General features: G+C 37.8%; 1 protein-coding gene across 1 annotated transcript in view; it reads right to left on the reverse strand.

The window, feature by feature from the left end:
* Parg (poly(ADP-ribose) glycohydrolase) overlaps nt 1-23598 on the reverse strand; it is a 103488-nt gene that overhangs the window by 27131 nt on the left and 52759 nt on the right. Inside the window, exons 9-13 of the mRNA XM_026779985.1 lie at nt 19420-19499; nt 16531-16591; nt 13022-13097; nt 8970-9117; nt 1032-1089 (exon numbers count right to left, since the gene is read on the reverse strand). Of these exons, the coding sequence (XP_026635786.1) occupies nt 1032-1089; nt 8970-9117; nt 13022-13097; nt 16531-16591; nt 19420-19499 (423 nt within the window). The remainder of the gene's footprint in view (nt 1-1031; nt 1090-8969; nt 9118-13021; nt 13098-16530; nt 16592-19419; nt 19500-23598) is intronic.

Consider the following 23598-nt stretch of genomic DNA (forward strand, 5'->3'; position numbering starts at 1 on the left):
AAAACCACAGAGAAACCCTGCCTCAAAAAACAACATATATATAAATAAAAAGAAATAAATAGTGGAAAACATATAAGCAGGGTTGCGGAAGTAGGTCCATGGTAGATCATGAACGGGGCCCTGGGTTTGACCCCAACACAAAATAACACAAAGATAAAGTAAAATGTAAAACTGTCTTGCAAATGTCATCATTGTTTATACAGCAAATCCCAAGGAATTGCTGAGAGTGGGAAGAAGGTAGGAAAAACTCATAACTAGGAGTTAAATCAAAGATGTCTCTCTCTATACACCTGCAGTAAATAACGAGAAAACAAAACATCAAACATCCATTAAACAGTGATAAAAAAACCACAAATTATCCCTGAGTAAACTAACAGATGTAGAATACTAAAGAGAAAAAAAGACCCAAACAGATAGAGAAATAGAATATTCCTTTGAAGTAGAAAATTCAATATTATCACAAGGTTAATTCTTGATCTATATATCCATCTCCAAACAACCTTTTCTTCCATCCACATCCCCCACACCCCCTTCCTGACTCAGGGTATTGTTATATTGCCCAGACTGAAATTAAACTCGGGGGGTCAAGTGAGTCTTACACAACAGCCTCTAAGTAGCTGGGGCTACAGGTAAAGCAGCACATGTTTAAAAAACACTAATTAAACTGGGTGTGGTTGTGCCATGACTTCATGGTCATCAAAGAAGAAAATGAAGAACAAAATAAAACAAAAGAAACAAAAAACAAAATCTAAAGTGTTCAACTATCTGAATTCAACAGTTTCTAGATTTTGGCCTAAAAACAGATGTGGGAAAAAACTATGAAACAAAATAGAGGCTATAGGATACCTGACTGTCAGTAAAGGAAGCTATAATAAAGCATCCAGGAAACTAATACTGTTGGAACATGTAGATATTCATATAAAAATATAGACCCAGACTGCTACCTCATGTTATGAATACACATTTCAGACAGAGGAGCGACATAAACATAAAACTATAAAATTCCCAGAGAAAACAGGAGACACCCTAACCTCAGCATGAACGGTGGGGGCTGGGACATCCGGAGTTCAAGCTGGGCATCATGAGACCCTATCTCAAAAACAAACTTATATAAATGCTTTACTGCATTTAGCTAAAGATTTCTTTAACTGGTTAAAGAAATGCAGTGACCACAAAACTTACAAATGAAACAAAAGCTACACAGTACCAACATTCAACAGTCAGTGTCAGGAAAACCAGATGTACGGGAAAGGCACCCACGTGACAAGTGTCTCACAAAGGACCTGTATTCAGAACAGGTGACGAGGTCTCAATAACAAAAATAAGCAGGAGCTAAGAAACTAGAGTTTAGTGACCGAGCCCTTTCCAGCATTTGTAAGCCCCATGTTTAGACCCTAGTTCAGCAAAATGACACAAAATAACTTAAAAAAAAAAACCCACACAACTTAATTTACAAAAATGGACAGAAATCATGAACACACATCTCATATCAGAAGAACACAGTTGGCTAACAATGATGAAACAATGTTTAACATTATCGGTCATTCGCGATCACACTAAAACCACAGTGAGATACTGTAATAAATTTCAATGTATGGCTAAAATAAAAGTGGCCACAATAAGGGCTAGGTGTGGATCTTTATAATTTTCGGGTCACCCAGAGTTACATGGTGAGGCCCTGTCTTAAACAACAACAAAGCCACACTAAGGGCTGACAAGGAAATAGAATAAATAGAAGTCTCATATACTTCTAGTGAAACAATATGGCACAATAATTTTGAAAAATAGTTTGGCAATTTCTTATAAAATTAAACATGAACAGTTTGATCTGGAAATGTCATTTGTAGGTATTTATCTAATAGAAAACAAAAAACAGTGTACCAATAAAAACTGTACAGAAGGGGCCAGAGAGATGGCTCAATGGTTAAGAGCACTGGCTGTTCGTCTCAAAGACTCAGATTCAATTTGTAACACCCACATAGCATCTCACAACCATCTGTAACTCCAGTTCTAGGGCACCAGTGCCCTCTCCTGGCCTTGACAGGCAGCAGGCATACAAATGGACAGACATAGATTTAGGTGAAACACTCAAACACATCAAATAAAAATGAATTCATCTTAAGAAAAAATTGCTCAGAAGAATGCTCATAGCAGTTTTACTCATGATAGTTGCATATCAGTCACAGACCAACCACAGGGCCAGAAGGAATGAGACCCTTATATGAATAGATTACCATAAGGACTAGGCTCACATGACTGTGGGAATGAATAAGCAGGTTTAATAAGCAGGCTGGGACTCTTTAGACATGGGCAGCAGCAGCTGTCCACAGAAGGATTCCTTCTGGTAAGACTGCCTTTTAACTGACTGAACCAAACCCTCACAGATTAAGGCAAATAATCTCCCTTCTTAAGTGTTAACTACTATGGACTTTTAATCACAGCGACAAATTATCTTCACAGCAACACATGAATTTAGTGTTTGACTGCATACATGGGGGCTGTGGCTGAGCCAAGCTAACATACACCCATTGTAACTTAGCCTGTTACTGTGTCTCATATGGAAGCTGGAAGAGCACAAGTATGGCCTACTTAGACTACAGACTGAGACTCTTTTTTAAAACAAACAAGAAAAAAGGAGGGAGGTCCCAGAGACTAAACAGTTCAAAAGTTAATTATCAAGAAAATGCACAGTCAGTGGTGCTCACACAGAGCGGTGGATGCTACTTAGTATAAAGCAGAGCCAGTGCACACCCAGAACCATGACAAGTTTAGGTAGGTGGATTCTCTAGTCCTGAGGAAATATATGATGAAATACTTAGGAGTAAAAGGGACCAATGTCTCTAACACACTCTTAAATATTAGAGGGAAAGGAAAGGGAGAAGAAAAAAGGTAAGCTGGTAAATCTTGACAAAGACTATGGGAAGCTGGTATGGTGACACGCACCTGTAATCCTAACTCAGGAATCTAAGGCATAAAGATCATGAATTCAAGGATAGCCTGAGTTATAAAATAATAAATTTTGTTTCTTCCAAATACATTATATGCATGTCAATATATATTTACATTTATATTTACCAGCATTATGAAAAGTACTCTATTTTGGGTATACAATATATAATTTCCTATAATAAAGGTTAAATACTACAATTTCCAACTTATTGTTTAGCACATTGCCTCTTAAAATAATTTTAAAGTAATTTTTATCTTAATTGCCATAAATTTTGAAATTTTTATGCTGCAAACCAAGAAAACAACTCTAATGGTCTTGCTATTTCTTGTGAAGAGCCTTCCTAGACTGTGGTACAGCTGGATGTTCTTGTGTGTACAACAGCCATACGTGCAAGCCTAACAAGTAAAACAGAAAGTGCAGTATTGACTGAAGTCACAACAGGCTGCACGGACTACATAATGGACTCTCAGACTCACATCTGCAGCCAGGCACAGTGGCTCAGGAGACAGAGGCAAGGCTGGGACTGAGTGCTGCCTGGATGACACTGTAAGACCATGTCTCAGGAAAGGAAAGCAGATCTTCAAAGAGCACTCTGTGGTGAAAAAGCACCACACTGACATTAGAAAACACGGGACCACAAGAGACGCTTCACTGGTCATAAGACTTTGACCAACCAGCATCATCTGAAACTCTGGGTTATTGATAGTTGCTTATTGTTTTACCTCATGGGATCACTTAGAAAACCAAGTAAGCCAAATTAAAACTCCTTTAAAACCATGTCAATGAACTTAACTTTGCAAAGCACTAGAGGAAACAAAGCATTAGCAATAACATTGTCTACTCTACTGCCTAAAGGGAACTGAGAGCTAGCCAGGAACACTCTTGTTTTCTGTTTTCTGCCTAGCAGTAGACAAGTCTCACTTTTCCTGTTTAAAAAAAAAAACAAACAACAACCACCCTTGCCTACTTTGATCTCTTAATTTAATGCAAATACCTGCTTTGTCTTTTAAAACTGAAATGGTTGAAGACTATAAAATAGCAATTGTATGTTTCTACACCAGAGAGGAAACTGCCAACCTTCTTTTCACAGAGGCAGAGGGCAGATATAGCTCTTTTGCAATGCGGAAATAAATGCTTCCTTCCGCTCTAAGCAAATTAAACCTTAGGTTTTCTAGGTAGACAAGTGATAAATCACTGTCTTTTGAAAAATGAATGCTTTTAATGTATTTCGAATTCAAACTTATTAATGAGCAGTGGTGGAAATGTAAAAGGGAACGGTGGGACGAGCCATGAGTTAGTCAGATGGTCTGTAACAATTCAGGCAAGGCAGACCTTCACTGGAGGAAAAACCTTTCAAGTGTTCATGGCAGTATTATGAGCTTTAGACTTAGTAAGAAATATATCTAGTTTCTCTTATTATTAATAGACGTTTATAGTGAGCTGGGGAAAATATTAATAAATTAACAAATTCTACTTGGCTGTGGGTTGTGCCCTGGGATAGGCAGTTCACATGAACATCATACACCCTATCCATTTATCATCACTCATACAGAAGCAACTATGGAGTAGATGCAACGCTCTTGTCTTCAGTATTCACGGCTAGGAAATATTTTGTAAAGATAAGCTGCATAAAAACATTTGATTTCTAAACACTCTGGAAAACTCCAAATGAACTCAGATCTCTCTCAACAGTCTAGAGACATTAGCAATGGGCTGTTTATGTAGGGATGGTGCCCGTACTTTCTATCTCACCAAGATGGCACAGAATTCTTAACCATGGTTTACTTTTGGTTAGTCTTAGCACTTCTGCTGACTGAGTAGACACCCGTGTAGACACTCCTGAAGGTCTGAATTCACTGTTAGGAGGGTCTTATGCTCACTGATTCACCTCTAGGAGGGTCCCATGTAAATTACTATTCTACTCATGAAGTTTCATCTGTAGGCATGTGTAGGCATCTGCAGTACGTGCTCACCAAACAGAAGCAAGAAGAGAACACTGTAGAGCCCCAACACTTGCTACTGAAGCTATCTGGAAGATATTTAATTCCTTCACTCCATTTACACTTACCAAAAGGTCTCAGCTACTATGGGTGAATCACAGCAAACGGAAATAACACTGAATAAAAGTATTTGCCTGTTTGTATGACTTGTTTCATATTCACTTAAAAGTCTGATAGCAACCAGATGCCCCACACTGATGACAAATTTAATTTATTTCCAATTTCTCAAAACTCTTCTACAGATTCAGGCAGCACAGTCACAGCCATTAGGTCACTGAGCTTAGCTGCATCACTGAAGAAATGGAATTGATCAGGCAGATAAATTGCAGTGCATGGTTAAGAGTCTCCTAAGAAGGGGGATGGCAGAAATCCAGATACAAAATAGATGATGAAATGGTCATTTCCATTAAGGGAACATCACATCACAGATATTAATTAGAAAGCACTGTAATAAAGTTAAGTGCATGTGGGGGAAAATGCTGAGTTAAAAGTCACCCCAAGTGTCCTTAGCTTGAGGTCATCACCAATCTGAAGACAGCCACAGATCTGCTATTTTCCACTCCCTTTCCAATTGCTGCAGCTAAGTCAGATCATGGACAATCCCAGAAGGATTCTTTTTCAGGAGACAAGCTATCTTCAGGGGAGAGTGATGGAGCCAAGAGGGAGAGAGACAGAGACACACACTAATGTTCTCCTTCTAATATTTCCAGAGAAAGTGATGTTCCTTATTTACTATAAAATTAATAGCAGATAAGATTCTTTTCATACCATACGAGAATTAAAGGAAATAAAAAAAGAACTAGCTTTGGATTTAAATGCTCAGCATTTTACCAAGGTTTATTAACCTATGTTTTTTAAAGATAAAAATCCTTTTTGAAAACAGATGGGATATTTCGTTGCTAGTCTTCAGTTCAAATCCTCTGAATACTAAAAATATTTAAAATTTGTCATTGCTATACACAGTGGAAACAGTAACAGCCAGGACTTCCAGAGTTCATGTAAAGAGCACAGTACAAGTGTTCAAATGGTTTAGCTGCCAACAGTGGGTATTCACCAGTCCTTCCCCACTTTTCGTTCTGTAATCTGTGACTCTCACCTCCCCCTGCGTTAACTTCCTCACCTTCATGCATCTTACGTTCCTACACGATAATCAGCAGCTACAGTCAAGCACTAAGAGAGCTGACAAGCTGAGAACAAAGGGTGTATCTTTCCAGTTCAATACAATTTTGGAAACAACTTCAGAATTATAGAAATTCTTCATGTTATTAACTGAAAAATCACAAACTAAGGATCTGTCTAAGAGAAATAAATTCCTTTGCTGAGATTCTAATTTTAATTTGGCAATAAGCTACATAAATTTTGTTGGTTGCTTTACCTTACCAAACCATGAGATCATGTGGGTAAGAATGTCTAAACAACATGAAGCCATTCTCCCAAGCAGCAAGATAACTTTAAAACCTTAACTACTATGGAAAGCAGCAGCCCGGTAGCCGCTAGAGCAGAAACAAGAGTGCTGAAGCTCCTCCAAAGCGTGACTTCCCGAGAACAGTCATTAGACCTTTCCCCTGGGGAGACCTCACACAGAAGGCTGTCTTGACTTTACAAACCTGGAGCTTGTCCAGTGTGAGAAGCCTAGTGTCCAAGAGTTGTACGAGATCAGCACATGTCCCTGCCTGCTTACCATGGAGACTGCCTAAGGTGGTGGTCACCACATGGGGCAAGCATCCAAGAAAAGCTGACAACAAGATGTCAACAAGGAGCTTAGGAAAATTCTAGCACATTCCTGGGAGTGCAGAACACTATGTGCTACAAATGCCCAGGAAAAACCTGAGCTTTCCCTACTGCCCAAGCTTGAAGCTTTATGGAAGTGGCAAGGTATGGTTAAGCAGTCATCGAGGACCTAGGAAGGCTGATGGTGCCAGCAATGCACACAGAGCATTCAGAAAAGTAGGAGCCCACTGATTCCACTCATCTAAGGAATCTGTATACTCATCAACTAATCACTAAAAAAACTGAACAGAAACCTCTGTGATGACACTCCAGAAATAGTACAGATTCCACAGAATTTGTTCAGGAAAGGAAGTGAGCAATCCAAGCTAATAACAATAATTCTGATTGGGGAATACAGTTTCTAGGGTTGCCATATTATTTAAAATATTCAGATCTCATTATCAACTACAACAGGACCACGGACCTGTGTAAAGAATGAGACAAGTGTGCCCCATACCCAGGAATAAGCAGTCAACAGTAAACCAGTAAACCGATGCTGGACTTAGTAGAAAAACGCAAACATATCTTAATATGTTGAAAGAATTGAAAAGAACTATGTCTTACTTAGTACTAAAGCAAAGCAAGTATGAGAATGATAATTCTCACAGATATATTAGGGCCTGCCAGTGAGTAAAGCACGGGCCATCAAACCTGACAACCTGAATTTGATCCCCATAACCCATAGTGGAAAAAGATATCTGATTCCTGAAAATTGTTCTCTGATCTCCAAACCATACTGTGGCATGTACATATACAATAAATAAATAAACAAAAAATAAAATATAATAAAAAATTAAAAAATGGAAAAAATTCTTTTAAAAGACACATTAACATAGAGACAAATGGGGGAGGGCAGAAAAGAAATTCTGGAATTGAAAAGTACAATAATAAAAATAAAAAATTCACTAGAAGAATTTAAGAGCAGATTACAGCTGGTAAATGAACCAGTGAATTAGACCAAAAATCAATTGAGTCTGAGAAGAGAAAAAATAAATAATGAAGAAAATGAACAGAGGTCCAAAGACTGGTATATTACCAAGTGTACCAACATCTATATATTTGGAGAGAAAAGAATATTTTAAGACATAAGGGCTTAGGGCTGGGGTTTGGCTCAACTGGTAAAAAGATTGCTAGAAAGGGCTCCTGGAATCCCATCCTGGTGCTGGGGAGGACAGACTAGAGGATTTCAGAGGCTTACTGGCTAGGCAGCCTAGCCTAATGAGTGAGCCGCAGATCAATGACAGGCTGTCAGAAAGGAGGTAGAGAGCACTCCTGAGGACAACATCCAAGGCAGTCCTCTAGCTTCCACATGCACATGAGCACACATGTAAATGCACCCCTTATATCTGTACCTGCACAACACAAACAAACATTACATAAGACATGACGGCCAAACAGTTAATAAATTTGATGACAAAAATAGATCTAAGCATTCCAGAAGCTCAATGAATTACAAGTAAAGTAAAATCAAAGAGATCCATACCCAGAGAAATCATAATAAAATTGTTAAAAAAACAAAGACTCCTACGAGAAAAACAAAGGGGAAAATCAAATACTCTCTTGAAGGTTGTCTGTAAATTATCACAGGCCAACATCAAGACCAGAGCTCAGTCTTAACTTCATCATGCACCTCTCTGCATACGCTTTAGTTTTATATACTTCAGATATAAGTCATAGGGGACACTTTAATAACAATAACCCAAATTCTCCCGTCCAAGGAACCACAATCTAATCTAATCTCAAAGCAATAACAGAAAAGAAATTCAGTTTTACAGGCTTAGAAAAAAACCCAAAAGTCCCAGTAACTGGTGAAATGTTTTGTCTTCCTATAGCTATGTTCTTTCAGTCACTCACATGAAGGGTGCCACCTGGATATGCCAACAACTAAAAGATGGGGGATAAAATGTACTCAAGATATTTGTAAGAAAAAAGATAATAATAAAAAAGTATAAATAATAAATTTAAACTACTGGGTCTGGGGCCAGCAAAATTGCTCAGTGAATGGAGGTGCCATCAAGTCTGATGGCCTAAGTTCAATCCCTGGAACCCATACTGTAGGACAGAAACAACACCCCAAGTTGTTCTCTGACTTCCACATGAGCTGGAGGAAGCAAGCGACCCTTCTTCAACATAAAGAAAATGTAATAAAAATAAAATATTGGGTCTATTGCTCAAAAAAGAGAAAAGTCTTGTCTGGGCAGCTTTTGGGGATTCTAGACCATTGTGCAGACACACACACTCACACTGACCTGTGATAATAAGACACTCATTGTGATCCAGCACCTCAGTGAAGAGCCGTGAAACAATCAACTCAGGATTGATTAAAAAGCGGATTTCTTCTTGTACAAGTCCTGCACCAGTTACACCACCTCCAACAAAACGATTTGCAAAATCCACCTATTGGAGAAAATGTAGTGTGTAAAACAGTGTCTAGAACACCTAACAAATGTTACAAAGAAACACTTACTCAATGGGATCAAATTTTTTCTTTCCTGTGAAAACCAGACCCCCATCTTCCTAAGGAGTGGCTATAGTTGCTTACATATCTTCCTTCTCAGGACAGCTAACACCTATTCTTTGGGATCTAAACTTCCTAAGAAACCTGGAAAATTCAGCTTTTAGATAAAATATCAAATAAAAACCTTATCTGTGTCCTTCTAGTCCTAAATCAAGATTAGTCTTGCTCTGGGATTTCAAGATCATCTCCCTACATCTAGCTACTGTTCAACCTCCCTCTGTGTATTTTAAGTGATTTTTAAACAATCAAACTTTTATTTTCAGGAGTTGTTTTGCTTCTATGGAAGAATAAAGGGATAGAATTTTTATTCCAAATCGAACCCCCAATTTGAATGAATACTACCAATAATTTCTAAAAATACACCCAATAGAGGGAGGAAATGAAAATCCAGTATAAGAACAAAGATTTAACTCCATTAATATTTGCAATTTAGTCTGTAAGTCTACATCAGCATTTCTGATTCTGTTCCAGAGTGTGGGCTTCATTCCCGACTGAAGAGCCACGATCCTCAAAGGAGCTCAAGTGGCCTGTCGCATTACTTCAGTTTTAGAAAGAGAGATCATGTCTTCAATTAGATTGTTTAGATTATTCTAAAGAGTTAGATTACACAGATTGACACAAGTTAAATATATATATATACCCAAACATACAAGAAAAACAATTTATTACAAACTGTAAGAAGTTTTAATTATTATAAAATGTAAGATCTCCCAAAACTTGTTCTTATTTTCTAAAGCAGTAGAAGTGAAAATATGAAGATTATTCTACAGATTAATAGGCAAGAATACAAATCTTATGTTCACCAAAAATGTGAAAAGACAAAAATTAATAAAGGGCAACATATTCTTATTTTACCCATAAGATCTTAGAAAGTACTAAAGCATACTATTGACAAATTATTGAAAAAAATACATATTTGGGTTTGTGCACCAGAGTACTACTGAGATTAAAACTCCAGAATAGTTACTTCTCACATATCTCAATAATGGAATGAGTAAAAGCTGAGCACAGAGGAGACAATGCAGCTTTTCAAAAGGAGGCGGCATTCGATCCTGAGTTGGCTGGCAGACCAGGGAAGATGGAAAACCTTGTGAACAACTGTTAGAAAGGACTATAATAAACAGTTTCCCACTATTCCTGAATGTAGAGAACATCACATGGGAGTTACAGATGATGAGAAGGTGGTCTAGGGTATAGAGAAGTTTGTATTCAAATCTTGAGGTTCTGGGAAAGATTCATTTAGCAACTTGGACCAGGGTTAAGATAACTCAGGGCAAAGTTTTAGTTTCAAGAATACACTAAAGGGCTGGGCGATGGTGGCGCACGCCTTTAATCCCAGCACTCGGGAGGCAAGGCAGGCGGATCTCTGTGAGTTCGAGACCAGCCTGGTCTACAGAGCTAGTTCCAGGACAGGCTCCAAAGCCACAGAGAAACCCTGTCTCGAAAAAAAACAAAAAACAAAAAACAAAAAAAACAACAACAAAAAAAAGAATACACTAAAGGATGTATAATTAACAGCAATGAGGTAGGCTAGATAACTACTGAATAACTAATAGGCTTCAAGGCTGTGGTAGAGTATAGGAAAATCCAGAAATGAAATAGATAGCATTTGAGAAATGTGGCTATCACTGTGATGCTTCTATGAATTACAAACAGGATTTGAGAGCAACATAACTTGATTTTTACCGGAATCAGGTACATAACTGAAATAAAAAGGTCTGATTTATCAAACTTATACACTACTTGATAATAATTATGAGAAACACACCACACTATATTATTGTGCACTTTTTGATAAAAAGACCCTGACACTCATTACTTCAAAGGTGGACATAGAAATACACTGTGAAAGCCAGAGCTTAAAAAAGAAAAAGAAACCCAAAGCTTTTAGTTCTTACAAAAGAACTTATAAAGAGCTCTCTAACAGGTCGGAAACCCGCTTCAGTACACGAATATAAGCACGAGTGTCTATTTACTTTTAGCCACTCATTTGCCAAGTCTCTTACTTTAAAGGCACTTGCTCATACTACTCAGTTTCTGCATTATGACCTGATAAAAAGAGAAATGATAACACTCCTTACGGAGGTTTTGTTGTTGCCATTCACTATAATATAATTTATTCGCTACATAATGAGCTTTTGGAGCACTGCAATACAATATTCCCTGACCTCCTGGGGAGATGTGGAATGGGTACAAAGAGCAATTAATAAGAGTTAGAAGCCTTTATGGAAGTCTTTTAACTTACCATATTTCATATATAATATAATGCAGGCAAGCGGGGAGAATCTCAACCCTGACTGTTGGTAAATGATTCCTTGTTGAATTGTTCTGTAATGAAAGGTCAGCATTCCTGCGGTGCTAACTAGCAATAGCTTTGCTTAGTTCTTAGGTACATTATGCCTCCCTCATTTTATCTAAGACTTTAATGCAGGCAAGAACCACATAAAAGAAGAAATGCAACAGAAAGTGATATCCATTTGGAACAATTTTAAGCACACTGAAAAATATTTTTTAAGGAGAAAAAAATGTAAGATAATCAGTTTTTCTTCAAATATAAAGAATAGATTACCAATTTAGTTATTTTAAGTGTTTTTGTTTGCAAGTTCAAGGAATCATTGGAAGAATGTGATTTGAGGTAGAAGTGTGTGAGGACATGTGAGCGTGTGCGTGCGTGCGTGAGAGAGAGAGAGAGAGACTGAGAGACAGAGACAGAGAGACAGAGAGAGCGATCGCACCATGCTACATCTCAGGCAGATCCTGAAAATGCTGCTTTGAACTTGTAGCAATCCTAAATGCTGGGGTTATAGGATGTACTACCACATCCATCTGGAAAGTGATTTAAAACAAAACATAACTGGACAATGAGGAGCATGCCTATAGCCCTGGTACTCAACAGGCTGAGGCAAGAGGATCATAAGGCTGAAAAGTACCTTGGGTAATGGAGTGAGTCCAAGGTCAGCCTGAGAAACAAATGAGAAGCTGTCTTACATAACCCAAAATAAAGAGCAAAGAGAACATGCTTCTTTTTAGATTTTATTTATAACTATGCCTACGTGAAAGACTGTTCTAGAAAAAATAAGGTTCTTTAGTTGTTTTGGAACTTATGTCCTTGACCTCAAGCTTCTGCCTCGGACTCTCAAATGTTAGGATTACAGCGTGTGACACTGTGTCAAGCTTCTTAATTCTCAGATTTCGGAAAAAAATTCTCTCGGATTTTGGAAAAAAGTATTGATAGTAACAACTTCATAGCAAGGATTAAGTACTAGACAGGATTACGGGCTTTCAACAGAGAAAAGACAGTACAAATAGCTACACCATGTGCTCTGAGAGTTATCCACGGGGAAGAAGAAGCCTGTTTCATCCATCAGTCTCAAATGTCTGCCTCCTACACCCAAACAAGGCTTCTGCTGGCATAAAAACATCTCAAGCTAGTCATGATTTGGGGCAAAAACAAACCCTTAAAGAAAAAGAACAAAACTGCCTGCTGACAGCTTGTCAAGACCAGGCCCCGGGAACTTCATCCTTTGTCAATTCACAATCAGTGTCTGAACCAAGAGGACTGATGTTGTCCAGATCTTGGGATTTTTCTGTCAAAAGCTTTTATAATAGGCACATGAGCATACATGGGCAAATAGCAGCTGTCAAAGTGATCTGTTCTGTGCTTCTTCCATCCTTTTTTGCATTAGATGAATTTAGGAGACAAACAAGTTTTCAAATATCCTTTTCTGTCAGAAACCTGGCAAGAGGCATCTTAATGTACATATACTTCTGGTATTTACCTACCTGTAGCATGCCTCGGCCATTACCTTCTATGGTACCCTCGTAAGTGACATGTAATCGTGTCAGGGGTTTTTCACATCTACAAAGTAGAAGGTATTTTCTTAGATAAGTAATTCACACTACACACTGAAAATATGAGCGACTATGAACAAACAAACAAACAAAACCACCCTGAATCTCAAGAGCCAGAAATAATGTTAACAATCATGGTATTTTTCCTCACTCAAATATGCATATTTTCATTAAAATGAGAATGAATATGATTTTGACCTACATGAAATTAAGAATTAAAAAATTTCTCAAGACACAAAAATGAGGATATTTGAAACCTTATTATCATGCTGGAGTCTGCAATTGCCTGGTTCTTAGAGGAGCCCTATTTTCACTAGTTTGATAACTAGTGTTTAGAGAGGGGTGCCAATGGGATTCTGACCTATGGAATTTTTATATTAACAATGTTGACAGATAAACCTAACATTTGTAAGTAAGTATTCAGGAGGCATAATCATTTTCTTTTTTTCCATAATCTATGGTTATTGAGATATTGCCCTTTGTTACATTGGGTTGATAATTTCATTACATCAACAACGTTTAAAGATGTTATTCTTTTTTCTTAGTAGATTCACTTCCCCCAATTGCTATACTGAAATAAAAAAGCGATATTAAATTATAATAAATATGACATACCTATTATAACATATGGATGCTAACCTAAATAGTATACTTATACTGTTTTTGGAGTAGGTGGTGAATAAGTACACAAACAAAATACACTCATGTGAGTTCTAGGAATGGAATGCAATTAGATTACTTTTAAATTCCCTCTCATGGTCCTAGCTTCCTAGTCATTTTATTCAAAGGGGATATGAGGGCATATGATATATGACTATAGGGATACAACTGAAAGACAGAGGGGCATGATCCAGGAATCTGGGAACTATCAACTGGGACTACTTTGGTCGGCCACATTTCTCCAAAGCTGAAGCTGGCAACCATGGGCATTGGTTCTCAGTGTAATTAGGGAATAGCTACAAACTCGGTGTGGTTCACCTGAAAAGTCCTTTAACCTCCTAGTAGCTCTCCACTTTTAGTCTCTGCACTCTTGCCCCAAGCACGGCTAAAGTACCTGCTAACAGTCAAAGGGCTACCTGGAATATGCCAGAAACAGACCTAGGAAAGCCTCTGATTGATCCCATGGCACCCATGCAGTCCCATACTCTTGGCAGTATCAACAATCTTTATTTATCCTTCATTCTCCCTATCTATTTATTTATTTATTTATTTATTTATTTATTTATTTATTATTTGGTTTTTCAAGACGGTGTTTCACTGTGTAACAGTCTCAGTTATCTTAGAACTAGTTCTATAGACCAGACTGGTTTTGAACTCACAGGAATCCACCCGCCTCTGCCTCCCAAGTGCTGGGATTAAAGGCGTGTGCCACCATGCCAGGCCATCATCCCTCTTTAAGTGCATGCATTTTTCTGGTTCTGTGGAGCCTGGGAGACTGATTTTAATTACATTCCCCAGCTCACTCATGAAGCAGAGTGAAAACAAACAAGACACCAATAAAGTAAAATTAAGTTAGAAAAGTACTAAGTTAGGTTCTGCTTATTAGAGTTAAAGGGACAATTGGTCTCACATAGGGACAGTCACTATATTCCTTTCAGAAAGCATCCACGTCAGTGTCTGCATTTCCACCTGTCCATGGGGATGTTGGGTGCCCTTTATGTTAGTGACAGGCCAAACTAATACCAAAGTGACATGAATAAAACATACGTGTTCCTCAATTCCTGTTTCAGCATAGTAGAGGAGCAAAGAAAAGAAACGCTCTCCACTCTAGTCTGGATGGGAAACACAGTAGGATGTTTAGTTCGAGGCAACACATTTTAATAGAAATTAATGAAATCAAGGCATGTCAAAGGAAAGTTTATGCCAAAAATGAGTTATATACTCCTGTGTCAAAGTTAGAAGTAGAGGTCAAGAAGGCAATTCTAAGGTATGTAAAAGGTCAAATGTTGAAGAACTTAACAAATCATATTCACTAATTGTAGTGTCAGAAAAATAATCAAAGCCGGGCGGTGGTGGCGCACGCCTTTAATCCCAGCACTCGGGAGGCAGAGGCAGGCGGATCTCTGTGAGTTCGAGACCAACCTGGTCTACAGAGCTAGTTCCAGGACAGGCTCCAAAGCCACAGAGAAACCTTGCCTCGAAAAACAAAAAACAAAAAAAAAAAAAAAAAAAATCAAGAGTGGGGAAAGAGACTTAAAGACCACAGATGATTTTGGTGAACTACTATGTTAGGTACCTTGTAGCTAACAATGGAATGGACTGTGCTAAAACAATGAATTTCCCATCAACGAGCCTGTCTGGTCTCCATCTATCGAAGGGATGGCAGAGTCACTGGCATTCTAGTGGGCTTCCTGGTCCGCCTTCATCTATAACTGTGGTGGATCTAAGTACACATCTTTCCTGGCTCATGCTGTTTCTTTCTACCCACTTCTCTCTAGTACAAATCATTTCAACCATGCACTCAGTCTGCTCAAGTTCTTCTTTCACAAACAAACATCTGTGGTGACCATGGCATCACCTAGGCAGATAGGTCCCTTCAAGGTTACCACCATAAGGGTTATTCTTCTTCACCAAATCTGAACAAAAATACAAACAATGAAAAAAAAAGCCAGAAACAAGAAACATTTCTTAACATGAACTATATACCAAAATGTGCACACAATAAGTGTTACCATCTTTTGTATTTAAAAAGCTGGCCCATATTTATTTAACCATTGTTACCATTGGGAACTTGCTCTAGATTAGGAAACGTATGAACAACTTCAGAGTATTAAAAATCTTACAATTGTGGATTAACTCAGACTGGCTATTACTCTCCTCAGCCTTTCCAGATAAAACTTGAAAAAAAAAACTGCATTAAGGGCGGAATCAATCAAATCTCAAAATTCCTGACCTGCCAATTCTAAAACACAGTAAATGAGATGTTTCTGTGCCCTGTCCTCTAGGAGAAGAATCCATGAAAATATAAAGGCTGACTGCACAGGGTGCCAGGGAGAACACTGACGTTCACTTGGCAGCATCTTCGTATAGAGAAACCTCTCAGCTCTGAACAAAATATGTTTCAGAAGTCTAGACAAAGTCAAAAGATGAGAATTTTATTTAAAAGACACATTCTTATAATTAGAAGCAAGGATGAATCATTTATGGGAAGAGACTCCTTGGATGCAGGGCAGTTAAGGGCTGAAAACCCATCTTTCCAAGAGACGTAAAAAATAATCCTCTCATGATCAAATAGACTTTGTAAATCTAAGGTTGAATTTTGTTTTCGTTGTTTTGTTTTTTTGAGGCAAGATCTATTAATGTAGCCCTGGCTGTCCTGGAGTTTGCTTTGTAGACCAGGCTGGCCTCGAATTCACAGAGATCTGCCTGCTTCTGCCTCCTGAGTGCTGGGAATAAAGGAGTGTGCTACCACCTCCCGGCTTGATCATTAATTTTATTACCTTTCCCATTCTGGAAAATCTTCAAGACTCTGTCTTGTAAACGTCACTAATCCAGTAGGTTCTACAGAAGTCATAAAAGAAAACAAACACACAAAGTATTAATTTTGAGTTGACATACTTAACAAAAGAATCTCACTAACAGTATCTAAAGGCTCAGTGTTTACACCTGCAATCACACCACTCATGCAGGGCTGGAGGCAGGAGGATCAGAAGTTTAAACTCATCTTTAGATGTTCATTCTGTTACATACTGAATCTGCAGACAGGACACGGAGCTCAAAATAATGACTAAAAATGCTACCTTCTTAACATTAGGATCTCCTTCTATAAAACAATAATCCTCACTGAAGAGAACTGTAAAGAGCAGTACAGTAGTATGATTTGAGAGCTGGCACTTTTTAGCTTTAAAAACTAAAAAGTAAGAATTTAGGGAAAAGATGATCTATTTTTGAATGTAGCCAATAAATTTGGAGAAAAATGTTTTTTGGCTATATTTACTGTTTCTTTCTCTCTTTCTCTCTTCTTTCTTTCTTTCTTTCTTTCTTTCTTTCTTTCTTTCTTTCTTTCTTTCTTTCTTTCTTTCTTTTTTGCTTTGTTTGTTTTTAGTCAAAAGCAAAAAATAAGTCAGCTGGCCAGAAGTAATCTGTCTGCTTCAGACCAAAAAAACAAGCTAAAAGGCTGATGCCATGTCTGCTGTCTTCTGAGGGGAAAAAGGCTCTTAAGCCTAAGAAAGAGATGTCAGAAACTATTAGTGGTAATGGCATTGAGTCCAATAAAAGTTCAGCAATAATTGCATTCTCTCATTCTTGTGGACAATTCTGCATTTCTTTACTCCCAGCAACTCAAATATTATACAGGCCAGCAGTATTAGAACCAGAACTTTTTGTTAATATGGATATTAAAATAGTCTTTAGATTATCTAAAATAAATGCACAGCAATTTGTCAAATCAAATATCCAAACACAAGAGAAGCACTGAATATACATAAGAAACCAAGGTCTAGCTTGTCATTCAATTATCTAGCAGAGAAATGAGGTCATTAAATGTCATTTACACATAAGAGAGACTAAGAGAAATTGATAAACACTGCAGGCAAGGCAAAAGAAGGAAGAGAAAGGGGGAGAATAACAGGGCTATCCAGATAGAAAAAGTAACACATCTTTTTTGTTTGTTTGTTTTGTTTTTTCAAGACAGAGAAACTCTGCAGCTTTGGAGCCTGTCCTGGAACTAGCTCCTATAGACCAGTCTGGCCTTGAACTCAAAGAGATCCGAGTGCTGGGATTAAAGGCGTGCACCACCACCGCCTGGCAACACAACATCTTGAGAGCACGTTTAAGTCATCAAGTTTTAAATATTTAACCTATATTATTCTTATTTTTGAAGTTATATAAACTAATTTAATTCAGAAAACTTTTACATTTTATAGTTCTGAAGTCCTTATCATGAATAATAAATACACATGTTTAACAAAACTGAGAAGTAGGTCCTGCTAGAATTATGTCTTATCCATTCTAAAACTATGTTTTGGTTTCGTTTCTTTCTGAAACTAGTTTCTGAAAGCAGTATGCTATTTTACAGTGGTGCTACCGAGGTATGGGTCTGGATTAAAATACAGTTTTCACCCAAAAGACTGGCGTCTGCTTTAATTATCCTTCTATCTCACAGATGAGAATCTGCTTTGGGGACAGTAAGATAGTAAGGTCCTACAGAGGAAGACAGACATGTATACCTAAGTTTGACTCAATCTCATAAAACCCTATGACAGGCTTAGTGGATGTACTGGTCAGTTTTTATTGTCAACTTGTCACAATCTAGAGTCACTTTGGGAGAAGGAATATCAGTTGGGGAATTGTCCAGATTAAATTGATCTATGGCCATGTCTGTGAGAGACTACTTTGCTTGATGACTGACTGGGAGGGCCCAGTCTACTTTGGGCAGTACCATCCCTGGGCAGGTGAGCCTGAGTTGTGTAAGATGAGGGAGTAAGTAGCAATCCGTCATAGTGTCTGCTTCAGCTCCCGCTTGAACTCCTGCCGTGATTTCCCTTAGCGATGAGCTGTCACCTGCAAGGGGAAGCTAAAGTAACCCTCTCCCCAAGCTGCTTTTTTATCATTCTGTTTATCATGGTTATAAACTAGGACAATGGGGCAGGAAAGAGGAATAAGAGGAAAATCGAATGATTTTATAGATAAAAAGTAAGCCAGCAAATTTTTCTTTAAATAAGAAGCCATCCTAGTGTATTTTCTGGTCATTAAACTTTCTTTTTTTTTTTCAATATTTTTATGGTTTATTTAACTTTATTTTATGTGCATTGGTGTGAAGGTATCAGATCCCCTGGAACTGATCTTCAGACAGTTGTGAGCTGCCATGTGGGTGCTGGGAATTGAACCCGGGTCCTTTGGAAGAGCAGTCAGTGCTCTTAACCACTGAACCATCTCTCCAGCACTTAAAAATTAGAATTTTTTTTTTTTTTTTTTGTTTTTCAAGACAGGGTTTCTCTGTAGCTTTGGAGCCTGTCCTGGAACTCCCTTTGTAGACCATGCTGGCCTCGAACTCACAGAGATCCGCCTGCCTCTGCCTCCCGAGTGCTGGGATTAAAGGCGTGCACCACAGAGGCAGGTGGTTAAACTTTCTTTTGAAAGTCATTTTGGGTCACAACAACCCTTGGGTATTTATTTCAAAGTACATAGGTCTAATTTCAGATATTACAGTATACATTTATGTCTATATATGAACAGTATAAATCTAGGATATTATATTAAATCATTATTATTTAAATGTATTTGAACAAGCAAGTATATTTCAAAATACAAAAGATTTTTTCAGATTATTTGAGTTGAATTTTTACCATCAGCAAGAAAAATTATAGTTATGAATGAAAGGAATTTACTTTTCTCTGTGACTCTTCGGAAGTAGCAGAAGAGTGTTTTCAGTTTCTCTGGTTTCCTTGATGAACGTCCTTCAAACAACCTGAAAAAGGCCAGAAGTAAAAGGATTAAAATGCCTTTGTAATTCATAAACACCAAATCTCTATTTTTAATTAAATACTAAAAACAAATTCTTCCAGAATCAGTCCTGGGACTTTGGAGAAGCAGAAAGCTGATGCGGATACCAAGGGCATCAAGCGAGCATTCAACCTGCCTGTAACTAGGCTCCTTCATGGCCAGCTGAATCAACAGCAGTGCTTGTCTCCCAGCTAGTCTTCCAGCCCAAATCGTACTGTACCCAGGGACAATTCAAGCCACACAGTTAATGTCTTCATGGCAAATACTATTTATAATGCATAATATTACTAAGTAGTTATGTACCTAAACAAATGGTATCTCAGAAAAATCCTCATTCTGAGTATTTGTAATAAAAGACAAAGACAGCTATGACAAGACACTGGGACTGAATGAGCAGTCTTTGGTAATTAAACAAATCTTGTTCTGGACTAGATGTTTCTGTCTTCCAAATATTTGTGTTGACTACAAAATCCCCAACAAGGTTCTATTTGGAGATAAGGTCTATAAGGCTGTGGAGCAGGCTAAGTGAGGTCAGATGAGAAGATGTAAGTCCTACAGGGTTTGGTTCCTAAGAAGAGGATGCAGCGGGTGAGACAGTGAGAAGACACAGTCTGTAAGACAGGAGGAACTCTCACCTCACACCGAATCATTAGCACCTTTATCTGGAACCTCTAGCCCCCAAAATTGTCAAAAAATAAGCTTTGCTGTTTGAGCCACTGAGCCGGTGCTGTTTTTTATAGCAGTCTGAGTTAACACAGATCCTTTGCTTGGTAATAAAACCCAAGTCTTCTCTGTGCTGCACAGTATCCAGCAATCTCGATATGTACTGCGTGATTCTATTTTCTTTGTAATGGCATGACATTGTTATTGTTAACATGTAATGCAATTTATCCAGAGGAAAAAAATGCAGGGCTTTAGAAGTGAATGACCTGGGTAAGTAGTTCATTATAAGATTTCACACAAAAGCACTTTTGGGCCTAAGACCTAGCTTTCCAAAGGCATTTAAAAAGCATGTGAAGAATCAGTGGCTATAAATAATGAAGATTTCCTGCCCCTAGTCATATATTCTGCCTTTAAATCCAGAAAGCCTTCAAGTAAAAGTCTTCTTTAGTAAGTGGTAAAATCGGTACCATTTTTCATGATTAGAAGAACAATCTTATGTAAGAAAGGGGAAAGGCAATTTACAGAAAATCCTACAACTAAAATAAATTAAAAAATGGAAAGGAAATACAGCAAAGGATGCTGTGTAGATGGATCTGAATTCAGAGTCAACTTCTGGAAAAAAAATGTATGATCATTACCTAAAAGGAATGCTAATACTGCACAGTATTTTAATCTACCATATGCTCTACTTTAAAAAATAGTTTAACAGTACCTATAAGGTGAGTTTTACTCACTTCAGATTTGCTGTTCTAAAATAGTTACTACAAACATGTTTAAATCTAGCTGGCAGCTAAAAAAGAGACTATAAAAACAAAGGTTTCCTCTTGATCTACTCTTAATATGCCAACTAGGACAAAGTCTGTCTAAATAAAAATGACGATGGGAAGGAAAAAGTCACATGGCAGTTTAATTAAACATCTTACATCAATAAGCATGATTTACTAAGTAAATACCCTGATCTCTATACAAAATTCCTTTCTAAAATTACTACTTAACAGAAGGAGTATAAATAGAAAACACAGCCTCATTTTTTTAAGGATGATCTGATGTATGATACAATTCAACTAAGGAGGAACTTCTTTAATATGACTATTAAAGAAAGAAGAGAAAATGACTATTGTCCTTAAATAGTAATTTCCTCAAAAGGAAAAATGATCCATATATGGTCAGCTACTTTTAAAACCACATAAAAGCCCTCATATTTCATAACCATAATCGCAAATTATTAACCTTAGGAGCTCCCTGGGATTACAGACTTATTAGCCTGGTAATATGGATTTTTCTAGAACATTATATGGCTATTATTATCACTACAAATAAGAGTAACTATTTTATTTTACATTTAAATCTTAAAGGTACAGAGCTGGGTATGGTACATATGTCTACAATCCTGGGACTTGGAATGTTGAGGCAGAAAGATCAGGAGTTGAAGGTCAACCTCAGCTAGTCAAATTCAAGGCTAGCCTGAACTACATCACACTGTCTCAAAAGAACCAACCAGTCAGCTAAACAGCCAAGCAAAATACTCCCAGATGTCTATAAATCAAGTAGCACTTGTACATATTGCGTTCATTTAATATTCCAAGCCCAATTTCAAATTACTGTGTAACCAAATAAGATTTCTCAGGTTCTTTTTTATGTAAACGTCAGTTTCTTTTTTAAAGTTAATTTTTATGTATCTGCATATGTGTTATGTGCACAAATGTCAAAGTGAACGTGTAGAGGTCTGAGGAACGCTGTTGGAAGCCAGTTCCTAACTCGCTAGGGATGGAATTCATAATCAGAACTGTGTGACAAGCATCTTTCTTGCTGAGCCATTCACCAGCCTTTTCTTCCCACTATCATGCTCACTACTGACAGCCCTGGCTGGCCTACAACTTGCGAAGTAGACCAGGCTGACCTTAAATTCAGAGGTCCACCTGCCTCTGCCTCAGAGTGCTGGAATTAAAAGAGGGCACCATTATGTTCCACATTCTTCATATTCTTTACAGAGCCAAGAAGGATCTCTCTCTCCTCACTCCCTTTCTCTCTCTGTGTGTGTGCGCATGCGTGTGTATAAGTGCAGTCATCAAGAGAAATAGGTTTAAATCTTCATGACGATTTTTCAGTTTGGTTCCACTATGCATAACCACCCAAATAAAATGAATTCATTTATTTTTGTATCATGTAAAAATAGCAGAATTCACTGGAAATAAACATGAAAATGTTAATATGAGATGATATACAATCTGAGGAGAGACTCTTGGGGATAAAGAGAAAAAACAAGGAGCTGCAGATGGAGCAGGGAGAGAAGAGTGGGCTGACACACATGGGTCTGGGAGCAGAGAGGGTATAAGATACACACAACAGACTTCAAGGAGAGAGGAGGGGCAACCAAGTTACCAAGTATCACCTGATTGTAAACTTCCTAACACCTTTCTTTTTTTTAATATAGATTTTTCAAAACCCTAGGTGTATATATTTGAAGAACATTTTTCAGTCAGCAACATGTACACAAATTTGTACATAAGCCAGGTCATAACAACCCTTGCCCATGTAGGGAAGCTATTTACACATTTCACTACGTGATAATTACAGATTACTTTTGTAAGACAATAGAAAAAACTAGCTAAGCAACCACACTTTGTTCTAAACAAAACATTTTGCATTGTCAAGAGAAGAAGTCAGTAAAGGGTCAGGGAGTTACTAATGTGTGTTTTTCCTTCCATACTTACAGAGAAACGTGGTTAACTAAAATCTTCCCCTGAGTGAAACTGCTGAAAACATTACTGGAATTAAATTTACACACACACACACACACACACACACACACACACACACACACACACACACTTACACACACACACACACCTCTTTAAGTATCAATCCCACTGGTATATAGTAAATCAAGTTCAAAATAAAATTCACTTTAAAACAGAAGCAAGTGACAATATGGGATCTAGCCAGAAAGTTGTTCTTGGCTCCTTTGTGAAACACTGCCATATGGCCCCAGCAGCAATTTCAATTCAGGGAAGAGGCAGATGTAAAAGCCTCCTGGGCTGCTTACTGCCGAGACCCACAATTTATCTCTGACCATCTAGTTTCCATGTGATTTCAGAAGCATCAATGCTAATCACATTGGAAGCCTTTATATAAATGTTCAGGCTGAGAAAGGCAAGCAGGGGAAAAAGGTCAGAGGTATTTAACATAACTAAGCAGGCCTGGAAGAACACAACAATAAATAAAAGAAGGAAGGCTTATTCAATTTATTGACGTCAGCCTCCCACCACATACTTTTACCATTTTTTTTTATTCAATCAAGTAGCTAGCCCTATCTCACTTGAGACTGAATAGAGAAACACACACACACTCTCTGTCTCCTGAATTGTCAGAAGTTATAAATATAAATACAAACCAGCAAA

The sequence above is a fragment of the Microtus ochrogaster genome, chromosome 6 (assembly GCF_000317375.1).
Source record: "Microtus ochrogaster isolate Prairie Vole_2 chromosome 6, MicOch1.0, whole genome shotgun sequence".
NCBI lineage: Eukaryota > Metazoa > Chordata > Mammalia > Rodentia > Cricetidae > Microtus > Microtus ochrogaster.